The sequence below is a fragment of the Rhamphochromis longiceps genome, linkage group LG8 (genome assembly GCF_057381845.1).
Source record: "Rhamphochromis longiceps isolate RC_006_pf linkage group LG8, R_longiceps_female_GT1.1, whole genome shotgun sequence".
Lineage (NCBI taxonomy): Eukaryota > Metazoa > Chordata > Actinopteri > Cichliformes > Cichlidae > Rhamphochromis > Rhamphochromis longiceps.
In genome coordinates, this window is record NC_140564.1 from 19,709,879 (window position 1) to 19,726,502 (window position 16,624).

General features: G+C 40.3%; 2 protein-coding genes across 4 annotated transcripts; both read right to left on the reverse strand.

Moving 5' to 3' along the window:
- Positions 1 to 155: 155 nt before the first annotated feature.
- On the reverse strand, positions 156 to 12,512 carry kcnh6b (potassium voltage-gated channel, subfamily H (eag-related), member 6b). Its single transcript, XM_085416374.1, has 11 exons — positions 9,416 to 12,512; positions 7,898 to 8,323; positions 7,342 to 7,735; positions 7,015 to 7,214; positions 6,677 to 6,929; positions 6,394 to 6,587; positions 6,181 to 6,289; positions 5,612 to 5,875; positions 5,296 to 5,476; positions 3,360 to 3,564; positions 156 to 3,232 (listed from the first exon to the last, which is right to left on the reverse strand). Exons 1-11 carry the CDS (start codon positions 9,557 to 9,559, stop codon positions 2,936 to 2,938), a joined length of 2,667 nt encoding a protein of 888 aa, XP_085272500.1. The 5' UTR covers positions 9,560 to 12,512; the 3' UTR covers positions 156 to 2,935.
- Positions 12,513 to 12,637: 125 nt separating this feature from the next.
- Positions 12,638 to 16,029, reverse strand: taco1 (translational activator of mitochondrially encoded cytochrome c oxidase I). 3 transcript variants are annotated; one of them, XM_085416375.1, is made up of 6 exons: positions 15,948 to 16,029; positions 15,458 to 15,737; positions 15,257 to 15,363; positions 14,350 to 14,483; positions 13,577 to 13,739; positions 12,638 to 13,257 (listed from the first exon to the last, which is right to left on the reverse strand). In XM_085416375.1, exons 2-6 carry the CDS (start codon positions 15,732 to 15,734, stop codon positions 13,048 to 13,050), a joined length of 891 nt encoding a protein of 296 aa, XP_085272501.1. In that variant the 5' UTR covers positions 15,735 to 15,737; positions 15,948 to 16,029; the 3' UTR covers positions 12,638 to 13,047. The 3 variants fall into 3 exon arrangements, with proteins under 3 accessions (XP_085272501.1, XP_085272502.1, XP_085272503.1); XM_085416376.1 differs by having other exon boundaries at positions 15,458 to 15,776; positions 15,948 to 16,000; XM_085416377.1 differs by having other exon boundaries at positions 15,458 to 15,773; positions 15,948 to 15,966.
- Between the last annotated feature and the right edge of the window lie 595 nt (positions 16,030 to 16,624).

Sequence of the window (16,624 nt, forward strand, 5' to 3'; positions counted from 1 at the left end):
AAGGTCAATGGGAAATTAAGATTTAGATGTAAATAATTATAAAACATGCAGTCTGTCCTACTTTAGCCACCAAACGCTCTTTGATAAACTCCCCATCAGATAATGCTTTACAGTTTTTTGCAATTTTTTTGTGGAAAATCACAATACAACTGTGTTGCTTTTTATTTTGAAGGGGGTTCTTCTTTTATAAAAATTTAATTGTTAAACTTGTGTTATTTATTATGCAGCTTCACTGTAAATGCATTTTTTTATATCAGCAACACAGCCCAGTTACTCACCTTTGTAGGGGTCTAACACAAGAGTTCGAGATTACAGAGGAGCTGGCAACAATGCACTCAGTGAAAGGGACTAGAGTTACTGCACTGTTCAGATCTGACGGGAAATTGTCTGACTTTTGAAATGAAAGCAAGATAAAGTGACTAAAATGAATTCTGAAATTGGTACTTTTGCATTGTATTACAACTCAGGTGTTGTGTGAGTGCTAAAAATTAACAATGTTGCTAAAATAGTTAACTTCATCAGGGCAAGAGCACTGAATCAGAGTTTGTTGGACTTTGACTTGCAGAGCACTTCAGTCAGTATCACTGCTGGATTTTCTTTTCTTCTTTCAAACAGTCCACTATCCTTTGTCTTCAGAAAACTTAAAGATATCCAGTTGTGTTCTTTTCAAGCTTTTCATGACCCAGATGGGTGAGAACCTACACAGACATATTGATTAAATAGTGATACTGTGTTGGCCCATTTCACATTTTCATTTACTTTGACCAGTAGTTCAGAGGCGCGCCCCTCCACAATGGCCCTAGTTTCCCCTTGGCCCCTTGAAAAAATTAATTGCCCGCCCCTGATCTGAAATGTGAATGTCACTGCAGTAACTGAGATTCAACACAAGACGGAGCCCTTTAAGAACGAGCTGAGCAGCAAAAGTCTCAGATTTTGTATTTTATGCGAAAACATCTTCTGAATCAGAGGTTGGATTTGAGATAATGACTTTGCAGAGTGTGTGATACTTTGGGAAGAAGAAAAAGATTAGTGAAGGTTTCCACCTCATTGACTAATTTCTTGTTGGAAAGAATCAAGTAAAGCCATACTGTTATCTGGGGCAGATTTTTTTTTCCATCTTTCCTCCTGCCAAAAAAGGAAAGCCTGGTTGCAGATATTACCAGACTCAGAACAGGAATATGTTGTGTCTACTCACATTATTTTCTCCCAGACTAAATAAGATAAATTGATTGAAATCTCATCTCCTCGTCCTCTGTGTAGCGGATGACCCCATACTGGCCTACACAGCCGAGGGACAGATCAATAATGTCCAGTGGGCTTCCACCCAGCCTGACTGGATCGCTATCTGCTACAACAAATTTTACTAGTTAGTGAAAAATATTAGTTAATTTTCAATTAAGTGCTAGCAACACATCTGGAAACAGCTGGGACAAGGCCATGTTTACTACTGTGTGTCATCCTGTTTGCTTTCGGCAACAGGTAACAAGAGGAAAATGGAGAGGCAGAGTTTCAGTAATCTGCAAAAATGGTATACATTTCGGAACAGTGTCCTCTATGTAAAATTCCCACTTTCAAATCACATCATCTACAGTACAATATATCTCTAAAAGACACTGCATTAAAAACAGGTAAAAACAGGGCTCAGGAACACTTCCAGTAATCACCGCTGGTGCCATCCAAGACCCTACAATAATACCAAGAAAATCAACACCTAGTCTTTCTTACAGGGAAGTTACTGGTACAAGATCAAAGATGCTAGCTATGTCAGTAACTGCTGTTTAATTCAGCTTATCTCTATTCCCTCTTCATTATTTTCTATTGTTGCTGACATAAAATTAAAATTACTTAACACAACTTTGCGGATTTATGCAATGCAGTGCATTATATTAAAGATACTTTATGTGAACTAAATTATCAGCCACACCTCTTAATCTTTGAATTTGGATATTTTTTCAGTCTGATTGCTACAGGTGTATAAAACCAAGCCTAACCTGATTAATCTTGGCCAACATAATTCTCTAAATATTTACACTAAACATAGTGGACTCAAAGTGTCAGTATTGGGTCAGGCTAGAGTAAATGGGTCTGCAGGGAAATTCTTTAGAATTTAAAAAGATCATTATCCATACATGAACAGGGACGCCACTCACTAAGGTTGCTGAGGTGACATTTCTGGATTAGCAGTTATCTATATAAAATATAACAACCTTTCTGTTAGTTGTTCATTCAAAAGTATTAAGTGTTTTCAAGTTTATTTCTTTAGGCAAGTGTGAAGGAAGTACACCGCCCAGCCAAAGAACAAGTCACATGCTAATATTTCATTGGGCTGGCTTTAGCTTTGATGATGGCACACTTTCCCCATGGTTTTAAGAAGTGATAATTATTATTCATTTCCATCCAGAATTGCATTAATCTTTCACCAAAAAATTGTATTGATGATGGGTGATGGGGGAGTCAGACTGCTAAAGTCTTCTCCAGCACACACAAAGATTCCCACTGGGGTTAAGGTCTTGCCTCTGTGGTAGCCAATCTATCCTCCATGTTCCCTGAACCGCTCATTTTAAACCTGGTGAATCCTGGCATTGTCAGATTGGTATATTCCCGTGCCATCATCAGAGAAAAAAAATCATTCTGTATATTCAGGTAGTCAGCTGACCTCGTTTTTTGGGCACATAACATTGGTGAACCTAGACCCCGAATCCAGTGGGGGGGTCTTTCGTATTTGGTTAGGTAAATCCACATGGTGACTGCTGTTTTTTGGCTGGGCAGTGTGTAAAATCCTTGTTTGCAAGCACTGTCTGTGTTCAACACTGTCCAATGTCCAAAGTAATAGTAAAGTAAAAAGTGTAATTATAAATAATTCTTCAATGACAAACGGATGGACTGGTCACAGAGCTCCTTCTAAATGTCTTTAAGAAGTAGGTGACACTGACTGTCAGACGATGGGGAGGACAGGATCCGAGAGGTGTTTCTGGATCTCTGCCAATCGTGATTGTATGTCCAGGCTCTCTGGTAGTGAGGGGTAGCGGAGGTTACCACACAGCCTGGAACTGTCCATGAGGGAGGATTTGACTGATGGCTGGGGTAGCTGAGGAGTTAGCCCAGTATGTGTGTCAGTTTCAGGGGTGATAGCCATGAACATGGTGTCATCAGATGCCGCAGTCACGTGGATCCCACTGGACAGTGAGTCCTGGGATTTGCTGGTCTGCTTAAGGTCTGTCTCAGCCGAGGTCTTAGTAAATAAGCACAAAATGTTGAGATGAAAGAAGATGAAATGCGTTTCAGATATATAACAGTGTTTTTCAGATATTTGGCCTAACTGATGAATTGTCGTGGTTTTTTTTGGTTTGATACCATACCTGTGTCGGTGCCAAGCTGTCCATTTGTATGGGGGAAATGGGATACATGTTGTGCAGCACTGGAGTTCCAGCCCCATACAGGCCAGGGGAATCAGCGTGGAGAGTACTAGATGATACAGTGCTGTAAGCTGGAGGTACAGGGGCCATCTGTCTCTGGAGAAGCTGCAGAATAACACTGATGTCAGTTGTCATGCGAGTCTCCAGTCTGAGGAAATAAGAGGTACTAATTAAAAGATGGTGGAAGTATGAGAAGAATGAAGCAAAGTGATAATAAATTGCATGTCCAGACCCAAATATTACATGCTTAAATTTACACCAGAAATAATGTCATGTTTACGTCCTGCTGATTTTGCTTGTTGACGTGTTGGTTTTAAACTTTATTCCAAATGAAAGTTTGCATAATTAGAGGCATGCCATAGACTGACAGGTGGTTGCCAATGCAGGCTGCAATAGCCTACTGGATATTCTTAAAATATGAATATACCAAAGTTACAATCCGCCCCCGTTGAATGTGTTTGTAGTGCTGATGCCTTTTAGAACATGTAATATGGCTAGCTGTGTAGATAGTTAATGTAATTAATAACTTAACAGATCCATGCTGTCTGATTCTTGTTTTGGTGAGTTCAATTTGATTATTTTCTCTATATTTTACTTAGCATTAATTTAACATATAGTCTCAAAACTGCAATTTACTAGAGCTTGCTAGCATAAACTGATAACTTAGGGCTCAAAATGTTTGTGCAAATATGATAAATTTTGACTCCAACGTAATGTAATGTAACTTATCGTACTATGAAAACTACCCTCACTGCAGGGAAAAATTATTGCCTGTGCAATATGTAACAGAAAAACTAACAAAATGATGTTATCTGTCCAAAATGCTATGTTGCTATGCTATGCTGGCTATGTTTCAGGAAGATTTTAGCACCTTATTTTCAGTTAGCTGTAGAAAAGTTAACTACATATAGCAAGCTAGTACTGAGGCTTTGGAAACATGTAACCACTAAACATGTGACATTAACTTTTCACCATTTTGCACATGCAGTGATCAATACAGTAGAATCAAGTGATTAAGATTTCAATGACACCTAGGACTAGAAACTGGTCTGCAACCATTTAGTAACCACCAGTTGTGAGAGAAAATATGTAATCCTCCACTGGTTGGCAATTGGTTGCTGGAGGCTGGTAGCAGTTGCTGGGAAATCGATTGCTAATGGCCTAGTCATATGGGCTTACAGACGAGTCCACAACCATCTGGTAACCACCTGTCACAAGGGGAAAATGTATACTCATTAACCAGTTGTTTGATTTTTGGGGGTAACAAACAAAGAGTAAGGAGGGACTTCTACATAATACAAAGTCGTTGGAGAGCCATGAATATTTTCCTCTCTGCTGTTGATTTCAATTGAGTTCTGTGCTGAACACAAGACATGAAAACTGGAATTTAATTTAACTTTTTGCATAAAGTCAGATTTCAACAAAGAAAAATTCAAAAAGTGCTCAAAGTCTTAGATGGAACTAAAAAAAAGTATGGCTTGGAGTGATGCTCATATGGAAATGAATATAGTATAGATAGTTTTTGAATTTTTTGCTTGTTAAAGAAACTCTCTACAGATATGTTAATTGTTCAGGTGTAGAAATGTAATGCTCAGGGTTACGTCAGGATTCCTTCGCTAAGCCATTGGTTCTATTACTTACAGCAAGGCTCGTCACATTGCTGATGTATACATGCAAAATGAATTTGTGCAAATTTTCAAGATTCTTGGGTGATGTAAATGTTAACTCATCACCCATTTTAAGATAAGACAGAAAATTCATTGACTGAGGGAATTTAGGCAATGCAACATTTGAGGAGTGACATTTTGAGCCAAAGTCACTCCTCGTATCTTTTTCTCAGAAGTAACAAAGATCAAAAGGTGAACGGTAGCAAATGCACCTGTTGAGCTGTGAATGCAAAATTTCAAGGCGTGTCTCAAGTTCACTGGGCCTTTCTTCTGTGAATGGTGGTGGGTGGCATGAGTTGCGGACAGAAGGTGATCGCCAGGCTTGACTGGAAAACTGCTGTGATTGTCTGTCTGACCAGTATTGATACATCCCTGGCACATTCAGAGATGAGGCTGAGGAAAATATCAAGACAGTGCTTCAAAGTGACACGTTTAAAAGAACCAAAACCTTTCAAACAGGGTAACAATCAAGACTGCAGTTAAATTTATATCTTGCAATTGCATGACAAAATCAAGACTGCCATCTACCTTGAGGACCCCGGTCAAACACTGCATCCTTCCCCACTGAGGTGCCACTTTGGGGGTGCAGTTGTAGTGCAGATGAAGAGTAATCCTGCCTGTCAGCTTCTGCAGAGTAATGCTCTGTTTTGGCACCATGGGCAAGAGGTTTTTCAAAGTCCTCACTTGCCTGCGAACATGACGATCCACAGCTACAACTGTCCTCCCAGCAGGCATGAGAAAATGACTGATGGCAGGCCTGAAGGGGATACGAGTCTTCGTGATCAATTCCATCTGTTCAAAGAAAAGCATTTCTGTCCTTCAGTTACAGTTTTCCCACGCATGACACCCACAGTTTGGGGTGTCAGGCAGCCAGAGTTGGCTCAATTACAAGTCAAGTTGAAACACAGGTGGTGGTGGTGGTGGTGTAAAACTTTTCAAATCTGTAAGGCCTGTTTTACAGGCATGTCTAAAGCATCTTTGGATTCCATGGATAATCTCAGTATGATTCAATGTCCATCCATTTAAGTCAGGATTTGAAATGGCTTTTCACATTGTTTGCTTTGTTTGCACGACTTTCTATGCATTTCATATCTCACCTGGCCTATTTCTGCAGTCCAGTGAGTGTATTTTGCATCTTGGTTTGTGGTGGTATTCACAGTCATCACCAGAATCATCATCTATTATTACTGGTGGCTCTTGATCAGCCTAAAGACGACAGAAAAAAATATTTATTATCTCACCAAAGTGACAGTATAAAATATCTGTTTTTAGCATTAGGTGAAGTGTGTTACAATAAACTGTCAATGTACATCTCTCAGGTCAAAGGTTATCTCCAGGTTCCTCCAGAAGTTGTCTGCAAAGCTTGGGTACATATCCAGGACCTCAAGAAGGTCATCCCTAAGGATGCGGTGCAGTTCACAGTAGGTGATGGTGTGTAGGTCTGAACTTGATTTCCCTGGCTCATCATAAAGGTGGATATGCTCACCAAAGATGTCATTCTTCTCTGTAAGAGGACAAAGATTTATTTGATTTGAGAAGGTCATTTTTGAGAGGACTTAAGGAGTAAAATAATGTATGGTTATATAGCTTTACCTAATATGGCCACCACTACATCCTCTCTGGTGACCTGGATGGAACCATGTGAGATGAAAAAGAGAGAGTCGAGGATGTCTCCATAGTGAATCAGAGTATCTCCAGGAGGTGCATGGACTGTCTTGAATCTCACAGATAAGACACGGAGACATGCTTGGCTGCCTCCTTGGAAAGCCTTGCAGTTCTGTAGCAGAGAGCGGTGCAAGTGCAAACAGATGTCTGCCTGCAGAGACTCTGGAAATCCCTTTAACACCTGAACAAAGAAATACGGTCAGAAGATACGTAACAATAAGAGAGATAAAGAACATCAAAGGAGCATTACCATTTTGTTTACTTACAGCATTCATGTCTATTCCGTTTGTGTATGTCCATGCATGCTGGAAATACTCCTCTAGTCGTTGGCGCAGACTACCTGGAATCTGATGGAAGCGGATAAACTCTTTGACTCTCAGCATCTGGGTGTGGTACCGGGTTGTACCAGTGTACAGCCGCTGGATTATGGCAGATACATTGCCAAATATGCTGGCGTACATGAGAGCTGATACAGAAGAGAAAGAGGACAAGAAGACAAACAGGATTGGGTCATTTCAGATGTAATAATGATAAAGTTGTACCAGTACCCAACTAAAGACTTAAATACAATGACCATTGGTTATTCAACTTACATCCAATGACCATGACACAGATGGAGAACATCTTCTCTGAGTTCGTGTTTGGAGACACATTACCGAACCCCACACTCGTCAAACTGCTCAGGGTGAAGTACAGAGCTGTGACGTACTTGTCTTTGACTGAAGGACCAGAGCTGGAGTCTGTTTCATTGTACGCCTTTCCAAGTTGCTCAGCCAGGTTGTCCAGCCAACCAGTCTCAGTGTACGGCCTCTCCACAAAGCCAATGGCATACCACATGCACGCTAGCCAGTGGGCGATGAGTACAAAGGTGCACATGAGCAAGAAGAGGACAGCAGCACCATATTCAGAATATCGGTCAAGCTTTCTTGCCACACGGACCAATCGCAATAGCCGAGCTGTTTTCAGGAGGCTTGTTAAGGTTGCCATCTTTGGTATCCATGAACAAGAGGGAACATGTAAGACAGGGATGGGCAGATAAAAGGTCAAACAGCTTCAATAACTTTTGAAACTCAATAGGGAACAACTTTTAAAGTTTAGACACTTAAGGATAAAAACCTTTGAAGCTTTACAAAGAATCAGAATTCTTACCTCGTCCGAGCTTGATCTGAAAATGAGAAGGTCAAACGGGATTGCTGCAAACAAATCAATAGGGAACCAGCCTTTGATGTAATGCTTTGCTATCTGGCTCGGCTGCGTGACTACCTCGTCATTTTGGTCCACATAGGTCGTCCGAAGGTTGATGATTATATCCACAATAAACAGCACGTCCACCGTAAGATCTGCCACATTTAGAGGGTTACATGTGTAGCCACAACTCCTTTGGCGTAAATCCCCATTTTCAGCCAACAGGAAGGCAGCTGAGTAAGGAGTAATAACAGCTGTGTAGAGGACCAGAAGGAGAATAATCCAGTCCCAAAATGCCTTAAAGGGGCTGTAGTGAAGCAAGATCCACCATGTCGTTTCTGGTACCTGGAGTTTGTATTCAGGCAGCACATCAGACTCCAAAGAGAGAACCTAAGCATATAAAGAATTCATCAGTATGCTCTTTACCTATTTCACAGGGAAATCAAAATATTTAACGAGTGCTGTTTTAATTGATTTTGAGGAATATACTTCTTCTCCCAGAAGGTGAATAAATATCCATCATGTACCCAAATCCCTTCTTTCTTTGATGAAAAGAACACCTAATCTTTTGCATGCAAAGGAAAACAGTAAACCTAGATTTCTACAAAACAAATATTAGTGTTTCTATTAAATCTCTCTCATAAACTAACCAATAGACCTTGTTAGAGCACGTACTGTTTTGACCAGGTTCTCGTTGGAGGCTGCGTGCTTTAGTTTTGCAACCTTGTAGGTCCAACAAATCCTTGACCATCCTGTCATTAGTGTCTTTCAGCAGACACAAGACTTGCAGAAAAGTTAGATCCAGATAAGGGAACCATATCCAAAATTTCACAAAACCTTAAAGATAGATAAAATAACAACATCCTGTTATCAACAGTCTAAGAACTGACTGAACGCAGGATGTTGGTTTGCTGGAAGCCAATAATGATGAGTTGGTCATGTGCTTTCACTGTCATTGAGTTCTGCCTATACCCTCAATATCGTATTATTTAATCTCACCAACTTTGCAAATAACTCTATGAAAAAGACAGATAAATTAGATTATTGACAGTCAGAGAGACAGGGATTACCAGGTACCCCCATGGAAGTTCACATGCCCCTTCCATTTGTTTTGAATCCATCTCACATGATCCCACAGAGCAGTGATGCAGGTCACTGAGCTTTAGGGGTCCAGCAGTGTTAACAGTAGGTGTTAATTTAACTGTGGCTCAGTTTTAGGTTCTACTTCACACCCAATGATGAATACAACCAGTCACCTGATCACCAACTGATTTTAAAAGGTTAATTAACAGAAGTCTTCCAGCGTGGAAACTTTCTAGAGCCCATCTTGTTCTCAGTATTTAAAAACATGATTACTTTCACATCCAGTGATGGACTGAACAGGTCAGCAGTGAATGTGATCATTAATGGCAATACATTTCAGTCATTTGGATCTCATAAATGGGACCTGCAGAGCCCATGTGAGGTTCTCAGCTGCCATACCTGTGTGACCTTCTCTGTGACATTGGGCGAGCGCTCCCCCACTTTGAAGGAGCCGTGGAACTCCATTCGAGGAGTCGGAGATGAACGGCATTCGGGGCTCCTGATGGCCGGTCCCCCACCCTTCATGAGGTCTGAGTCAGACATTGAGCTTTGCTGTCCTGTGTATGATTAGAGAAACACTCCTTTATATTTAGACTAAAGAGATCACATCCAAGCTGGTTTCAAAAAAAAAAATTTTGATCATTTTCTATAAAGAATTTTGACTTTTTCATAATATTACAATAGTTAGTGTATTAAGTTTACCATTATTGTAAGCCTGATGTAATTTACTTTATTATGCTTTTGTTTATATAAAGACACTTATTGAAAACTTCTTGATACAGCTCTGTTTCCTAATACAAACTCCTCTGTACTCTAAATTTCCCAGAATGCAAGTCTAGCTGTGCCCCTCCCAAAATACTATGCCCTCACATAGTGCAAGGAATCAATACTTTAATCCCTGCATGGCAAAGGCAGGATTTACATAGCTGAACAATCTTTCAATAGTCAATCAAATCTTCAGTCAAACATCACTAAAAGTGAACAGGACATACCTGATTTGAAACTTCAAAGTAAGATGTTCCTTTACCATATATACGCATCCAAAATATCCATCATTTCAAACACTTTTTGGACAAGTGTCTTCGAAAACATTCAGTCTCCTCTTTCATATTTGAGTAAAACAAAAGTACTCTGTGTTTCTGTTGTGGCTGCAGATGTCAGTATTGAAGCCTTCACTCTGGCACGCAGCGGAGGACTGTCCTGCTGCTCGCATGCGACTGTGCAACTTTCCCCGACACTGGAAACCAATCAATGCCACGCTATAGCTGAGAAGAACCGACCGGAAAATCGATGACGAGCATTGATAACAGAACAAATGGGCTCAGAGCCATTACACTAGATCTCCCTGTTGACATCAAATTATCATTTCAGCTTTCTAATTTGGTTTAAATTAAAATTAGATTATATTTTGAGTATAGTTCAGGCTGCATGATGTCAAGTTGAAAAATTCAAAACAAAGTTGGAAATGGTGTCCACTCCATATGTTCCATGCAAACTGCTGAAGTGCAAGCTTATTGATTAAAATGTTGACACTACAGTTAATACAAGGGAGAAATGACCCATTATGACATTGTCCTTCAGCTGTAACCTTTAACATCTGTATTTCTTTTATTTGGTTCTTAAAAACGTTATATCATATTTTCCTCTTTTAAAACATTTTTGATGACAAAGGAAAATATTTAACAGTAGACAAGCGATGTATCACGCCTATACTTTACATGCCCTAACTGAAAAACTGCCAAATGTTTTCAGAGGTCAACCTAATCGATGACCCGATGGCCCAGGGCCAAGAAAAAAGTACATCAGGAAAGTTCATTGGTCAGATGAGGGTCTGTTTTGGCCAGTGATGGGGTTTCTGGCCTTTGAGGTCCCTTATGATGCAAACAGATACAATAGCTTGCAGAACCAACTTTAGCAGAAATACTAGTTATTCATTTTCTTTTTTGACTTTATCAGTCTGTCACATCATTCTTGAGAAACTTTTCTCCAACTCTTCTTTACAGCATTGCTTCAGTTCATTGAGTTTTGCAACTATTTGTTTTGCACAGCTCTCTTAAAGTTCCTCCACAACATTTCACTCAGACTGAGGTCTGGGCTTTGACTGGACCATTGCAGCACCTTCATTCTTTTATTTTTCAACCATTCTGTTGTAGATTTGCTGATATGCTTTGGATCATTTTAAAGTGTGCGTGTTAGTCCTCATAGGGAAATAGTTCCTCTGCATTTAACCCATTCACCCAGTGAAGCAGTGGGCAGCCACCAGTGCAGCGCCCGGGGAGCAGTGTGTAGGGACGGTACCTTGCTCAGGGGTACCTCAGAGTAGCCGTTCAGTGGAGTCGAACCCCCGACCTTCTGATCATGGGGCCACCACTCTACCTACTGAGCTATCCCTGCCCCCCTGCTTTAGCTGTCAAGTAGATAGCCTTACATTTGACTGTAGAATTCTTTGGTATACAGAGGTGTTCATGGTCAACTCAGTGACCTGTAGCCACAAAACAAGCCCAAATCACCACCTCTCCACCACCATGTTTAACAGTTGGCATGAGGTGTTTGTGCTGTGTTTAGTTTTCCCCACATGTTCCACTTTGGTCTTGTACAAAAGCAACAAAAAACTAACAAATAATGTAATATCAATATTTGTTGTTATTTTAGTACCTGCTAAGGAAACAATGCGTTTTTACATCCTCACACGTTAACTCTTAAAAAAATAAACATACTCTTTCAATTCTGTATCATACGGCTGAACGCTCTTTATCTAACTGCCTGTTTTGGACACTTTAAAGGAAAGAGACGCTACCATCACCAGCCCTGCTGGTTTGTTTACCACAGCCTTTGTTTTTCGCAGTGATACCTAGAGCTGAGCTGAGTCTAAATTTATTTTAAATCTTTAGTTACTAGTTATTTTGCAGATTTGGACTAATAATTGGTTGTGATCTGTCCTAAATGCAGCTGCGTGTCTTTTAATATTTCCAGAAAGAGATCTCATATCCCCTAACTTTAATATATCTTCACTGACTCCCTGTTGACTTTCGAGTCAGTTTTAAAATTTAAATGGCAATGCACCCCGGCACATGTTAAAACTTTTACTGACCCACTCTTTCAACCCTTAGGACTTTGGAACAGACTGCTGGTGGTGTCTCATTTTAAAATGAGTGGAAACCAGGCCTTTGGGGTGGGGTGGCATGAGTTGCACTTATCTCTTTGTTTTACTGATTCAGAAGAGGCTTTTAAAAAAGGCTAGACATTCCTACTCAGACAGGCATTTGAGTATTTATATGTAAGACTTTGTGTTGTTCATGTATCTGATATACTGTATTTAATTTTTTTTCATTTGTTGCCAGGCACGTTCTGACGTTGGCCTTGAAAGATGCTTTACAAACACATTTCTCTTAATGACGAGGTATTATGGATGAAGCAGGGACTATAGGAAGCCAATCAATTAGATTTTTTTGTGGGCCAGTTAAAGTGTGACCTTCTGACCTGGAGGCCCAGAGGATAAAAACATGTTATGTCCTGTTGTTTGCATTTTTTCACTTTTTTCAGCATGTCTATTGTGCATGTTTCTACTGTGACTATTATAGAAAACAGATTTTAGACAAAAGCATTACTCAAAGCTGTCTCTCATGTCTGGATGAGGGCTGAAGTTTTATTTTAAACTGATCCGTGCTAATCCACAAACACTTGTTCCTTCTATGAGTCCAAAGGTTAACTTTGAGGTCATGTTCAATCAAAAAGGACTCATTAAAACACCTCTTTTAATAACTTTTACAAACCTACATGATGAATTCTTTCGTCAGTATGGAGATGCAGTTCACTTCCCACAGCACAGTGTATTTCAGGATGGCTTCCCCCCCACATACAGACCACATCCATAAGGCTAATACAGTCACACTTTCAGACTCTCAATTTTAATTTCAAGACTCTGTTCTTACTGATAACATGCAGTATCGGCACCCATGAGGTGTCAGCTGGCAAATCCTTTGTCTCCAATATTCCACAGTTAGTGTCCACCTAGTGTCCAGAGACTGTCCTCAGCTGTGAGCCTGGATGTTGTCCCACACTTTGACTACATCTGGACAGTCATTGAGGGCTTCTATTAGAATTGAAGCAGCATCGAAGTGATCCTCGTCCAGGGGTGCGTGTGTGCGGGGAACAAACTCCAGCCCAGAGGACAAAACCTCCATTCCTAGCTCCTTTAACAAGGCCCTCACCTTATTCAGGTCAGCCACATCACAGAGAAACTAAAGACAAAGAGGTAGATCAAGCTGTTAAATAAAATTTGTACCTATTATTATAATATTGTAATTATTTATTTATTTTTTTAGATTTCTACATTTCAGAGACCTTGAGTATTTCTTTTTTCATTTTGTATTGAATGCACAAACTGAACTGTATTTAACCTGAGGACAGATCTGAAGGTTGTGTGTTCTACTGTACTGTATGGAAAACTGAAAAAAAAACATCTGTTTGTCGGTATCTCGAAGAATTAAATCATTCCAATCAGTTATTTAAAGGCACATATCAAAACTGAAATCATTTTCCTGGAGGTTGATGTCCGACCTGCAGCAGGGGCTTCTCCTCCTCATCCTCCGTCTCTTGGACGTCTTCGGCTCCAGCCTCGATGGCCAGCTCCAGTGCTCTCTCCGTGGTGATGTTCTGACCTGGCACGACCACCACTCCCCTCCTCTGGAAGTTATGCCGGGCTCCGTCTGACAGCATCCCCCTGAGGATGGAAGCAGAATTTTAAAAAAAAATTTTATTCCGAAGGCTTACAAACAGATACGTTTACTTCTTCAATAAAAGAATAAAAACAATAAGAACATGTTAGTAGTAAACAAGCAAGCTTAAATACATCTCCCTGCTGTTTTTTCATCACTTATACCAGCAATACAATCTTTAATAAAGACATACATTACAACATACTATTAAGCTTTCATCACTGCTGTTTCCTGCAACTAGAGGGACATCTACTGGCTACTTCACAACAAATCTTTTGTATAGTGTGTGTAGAAACCTGAAATTTCCTATAACAATCTGATATTCTCTGTCCATGTTCTTTGTTTTTTTTTTCCTAATCTTTAAAAATTAAAACACTGCTCCTCTGGCATGTTTTGAATATTTTATCAAGGTATTCTCAGGTAATCTCTTAAGATTTGTTAACACTGATTTTGCATACAGCTGGGATTTGTTTTGTGTGAGAGAAAATTGATGCATCTGTTAACCTTAAGTACATGTCGAGCAGGTTAACACTAAAACCATCGGCGATGGTGTGAAAACGCTCGTAAACCTGACACAGTTACAGAAAGGTGAGACTACAGGAAGCCGGGCCTGACCCATTCTTGTTAAGCAGGCGTTTGATTTCCTGGTGGGTGCGTGAGTTGTTGTCGGTTAGGACTTCGACAAGCAGCAGACACCCGCCGGGTCCCCGAGCCTCAAACATGTGCTGAGATGCTGGCTTGGCCTTTTCCTGCAGAGACAGGACACAAGACGAGAAGATGACTGCAGCACAGTATCACAAAAAATAACACATACAGTTATGTTCTTAAGTATTTGGACAATTACACTTTTTGATATTTTTGTACACCACCACATTAGATTTTCACTGACTCTTGTATTTACAGCAGGCTTTAAGATTTCTGTGATGGGCAAACTGCGAATTAATAGTACAACACATTTAAAACAACTGTTACTGGAATCAAATTAAAAACCAGGGAAAACAGGTGAGTTCTGAGTAAGAACTCAAAGGTCTCTAATGATATTCTGGGGTAGGTGGTTCCACAGGGAAGAGCCTAAAGCTGAAAATGCCAGATGCCCGTTATTTTTTAGCCCTGTGATAAGAGCATCCAGAATCATCTGATTAGAAGACCTTAGTGCTGTAATGGAGTGTGGATGGTTAAAAGCTTAGATAAATAAGGGGGCAGGACAATTCAAACAATTAAAAACAAGCAAGAAAATCTTAAAAATTAAATCTAAAAGAGTGGATAAAACGGGGACTGTGTGTTCTCCATTGACTTGTTCTTAACTGTGTCACATTTTATTGATATATTTATAGATTTTTAATGACCCTCACCTAAGACTGCTACCCGGCTAAACAATGCATAAAAACTATTGGATGCAGGTAACCTGCAAACATGCTCTGTGCTCACACTGGGGAGGATCTGTTTGAAGTGGCACCACAGATGCTTTCTGTATCTCTGTGCCAGTAAGGTTATCAACGTGCCAGTAAGGTTATCAACGTACCGCACTCTTGACTGCAGCATCTATGGATGCTTTGGGCATGTTCTTGCTCCTGCACTGCTCCAGTATGTGGGCCAAATTTAGATTCAGCTCTGGGTTAGATCCACCTTCTGAGGATGACAACCAGAAGTGAAATTTTATCCAATCAGAAACCGTAAAGCAGTGAAGCTCCGATTAAACAAAACAAAACCCATTCTCACGTACCTTTGACAGCTATTCTTATCATCATACCAAACTTCATAAACATCCTCCCCCTCGCCTCATCTTTTGGTCCCTTGACGTGCTTCACCTTTGACCACTTGTTATGTCCGGCACACAAAGCGGGGCACAGCTGCAGTGTCCGGGCAGGAGGAGTCCTCCACCCTGAGGACACCACACATGAAGACGGCGGGAGAACTGGCTCCAGAGACGGGAACCTGCTGGAAGCCGCGGACACAGGGGGGCGGAGAGCTCTCAACAGCAGCAGCACCGGAGCCGCCATGCCCTTCACACACACAGACACACAACTACATGAACGCTCCTGCTGCACATGTAAGATAAGATAAGATAACCTTTATTAGTCCCACACGTGGGAAATGTGGAGCAAAGACTACGTTTAATGAGTGAGCTGAAAGTCTCCGTCTGAGGGAGAGAGCTCCAAACTTTGCTGTAACCACAGTAAATAATAAAAACTGTCTGAAGTTTTCCAACTTACGAGCTGACAAGTCAGGAGAGCACGCAGCTGCTTCTGCCCTTGTTGTCAGACCGGTACTTCCGGGTTGAGATGACGTCGGAATCGGACCTGTCAAAATAAAGGCTGTTAAATTATTTTAAATCATGACATTTGTGATACAGTAAATTCGTAATAGTGTGCATTACTATACATATATTTTTAAATAACTGACCGCAGGAGTTACGGAAATGTTAATAGAACATTTAATGAATTAATAACTACATTCTCACTTACCAATTTTGTCTTTAGTAGTTGTAAAATGAATTTAAAAAAAGATTTTTATTTATTAAACGCCAAATAACAACAACAGTCGTCTCAAGGCGCTTTATGTTTTAAGGTAAAGATCCTACAATAATACAAAGAAAACCCGAACAACCAACAATAGTCAGGAAAACAAAAAGAAAGGATTACAAAACACGCACAACAAACACAGAAAATATTCATTTCCATTCAGTTTTATTTATATAATCCCGAATCACAAATGTTGTCTCAAAGTACTTTATATTGTGGAGTTAAGATCCTAGAATAACATGATGCACTTTAAGCAAGAAGTTGGCAACAGGAAGAAACCTCTGGTAGAACTAGGCTCAGGGAGGAGCAGGCACCTGCAGCGACTGGTTTGGGATGAGAATAAATAAGAAATAAAAATAAGAAACAAA

Bases quoted from the DNA above. Each gene is read 5' to 3' on its own strand.
- kcnh6b (XM_085416374.1), bottom strand. From the start codon at position 9,559: ATGTCTGACTCAGACCTCATGAAGGGTGGGGGACCGGCCATCAGGAGC. The intron at 8,324-9,415 runs GTATGGCAGCTG...TTATATGCTTAG, and splicing joins TCACAGAGAAGGTCACACAG to GTTCTCTCTTTGGAGTCTGA. The intron at 5,876-6,180 runs GTGAGATATGAA...TTCTTTGAACAG, and splicing joins GGACTGCAGAAATAGGCCAG to ATGGAATTGATCACGAAGAC.
- taco1 (XM_085416375.1), bottom strand. From the start codon at position 15,734: ATGGCGGCTCCGGTGCTGCTGCTGTTGAGAGCTCTCCGCCCCCCTGTG. The intron at 15,364-15,457 runs GTACGTGAGAAT...TGTCATCCTCAG, and splicing joins GATAAGAATAGCTGTCAAAG to AAGGTGGATCTAACCCAGAG. The intron at 14,484-15,256 runs GTACGTTGATAA...CTGTCTCTGCAG, and splicing joins ATGCTGCAGTCAAGAGTGCG to GAAAAGGCCAAGCCAGCATC.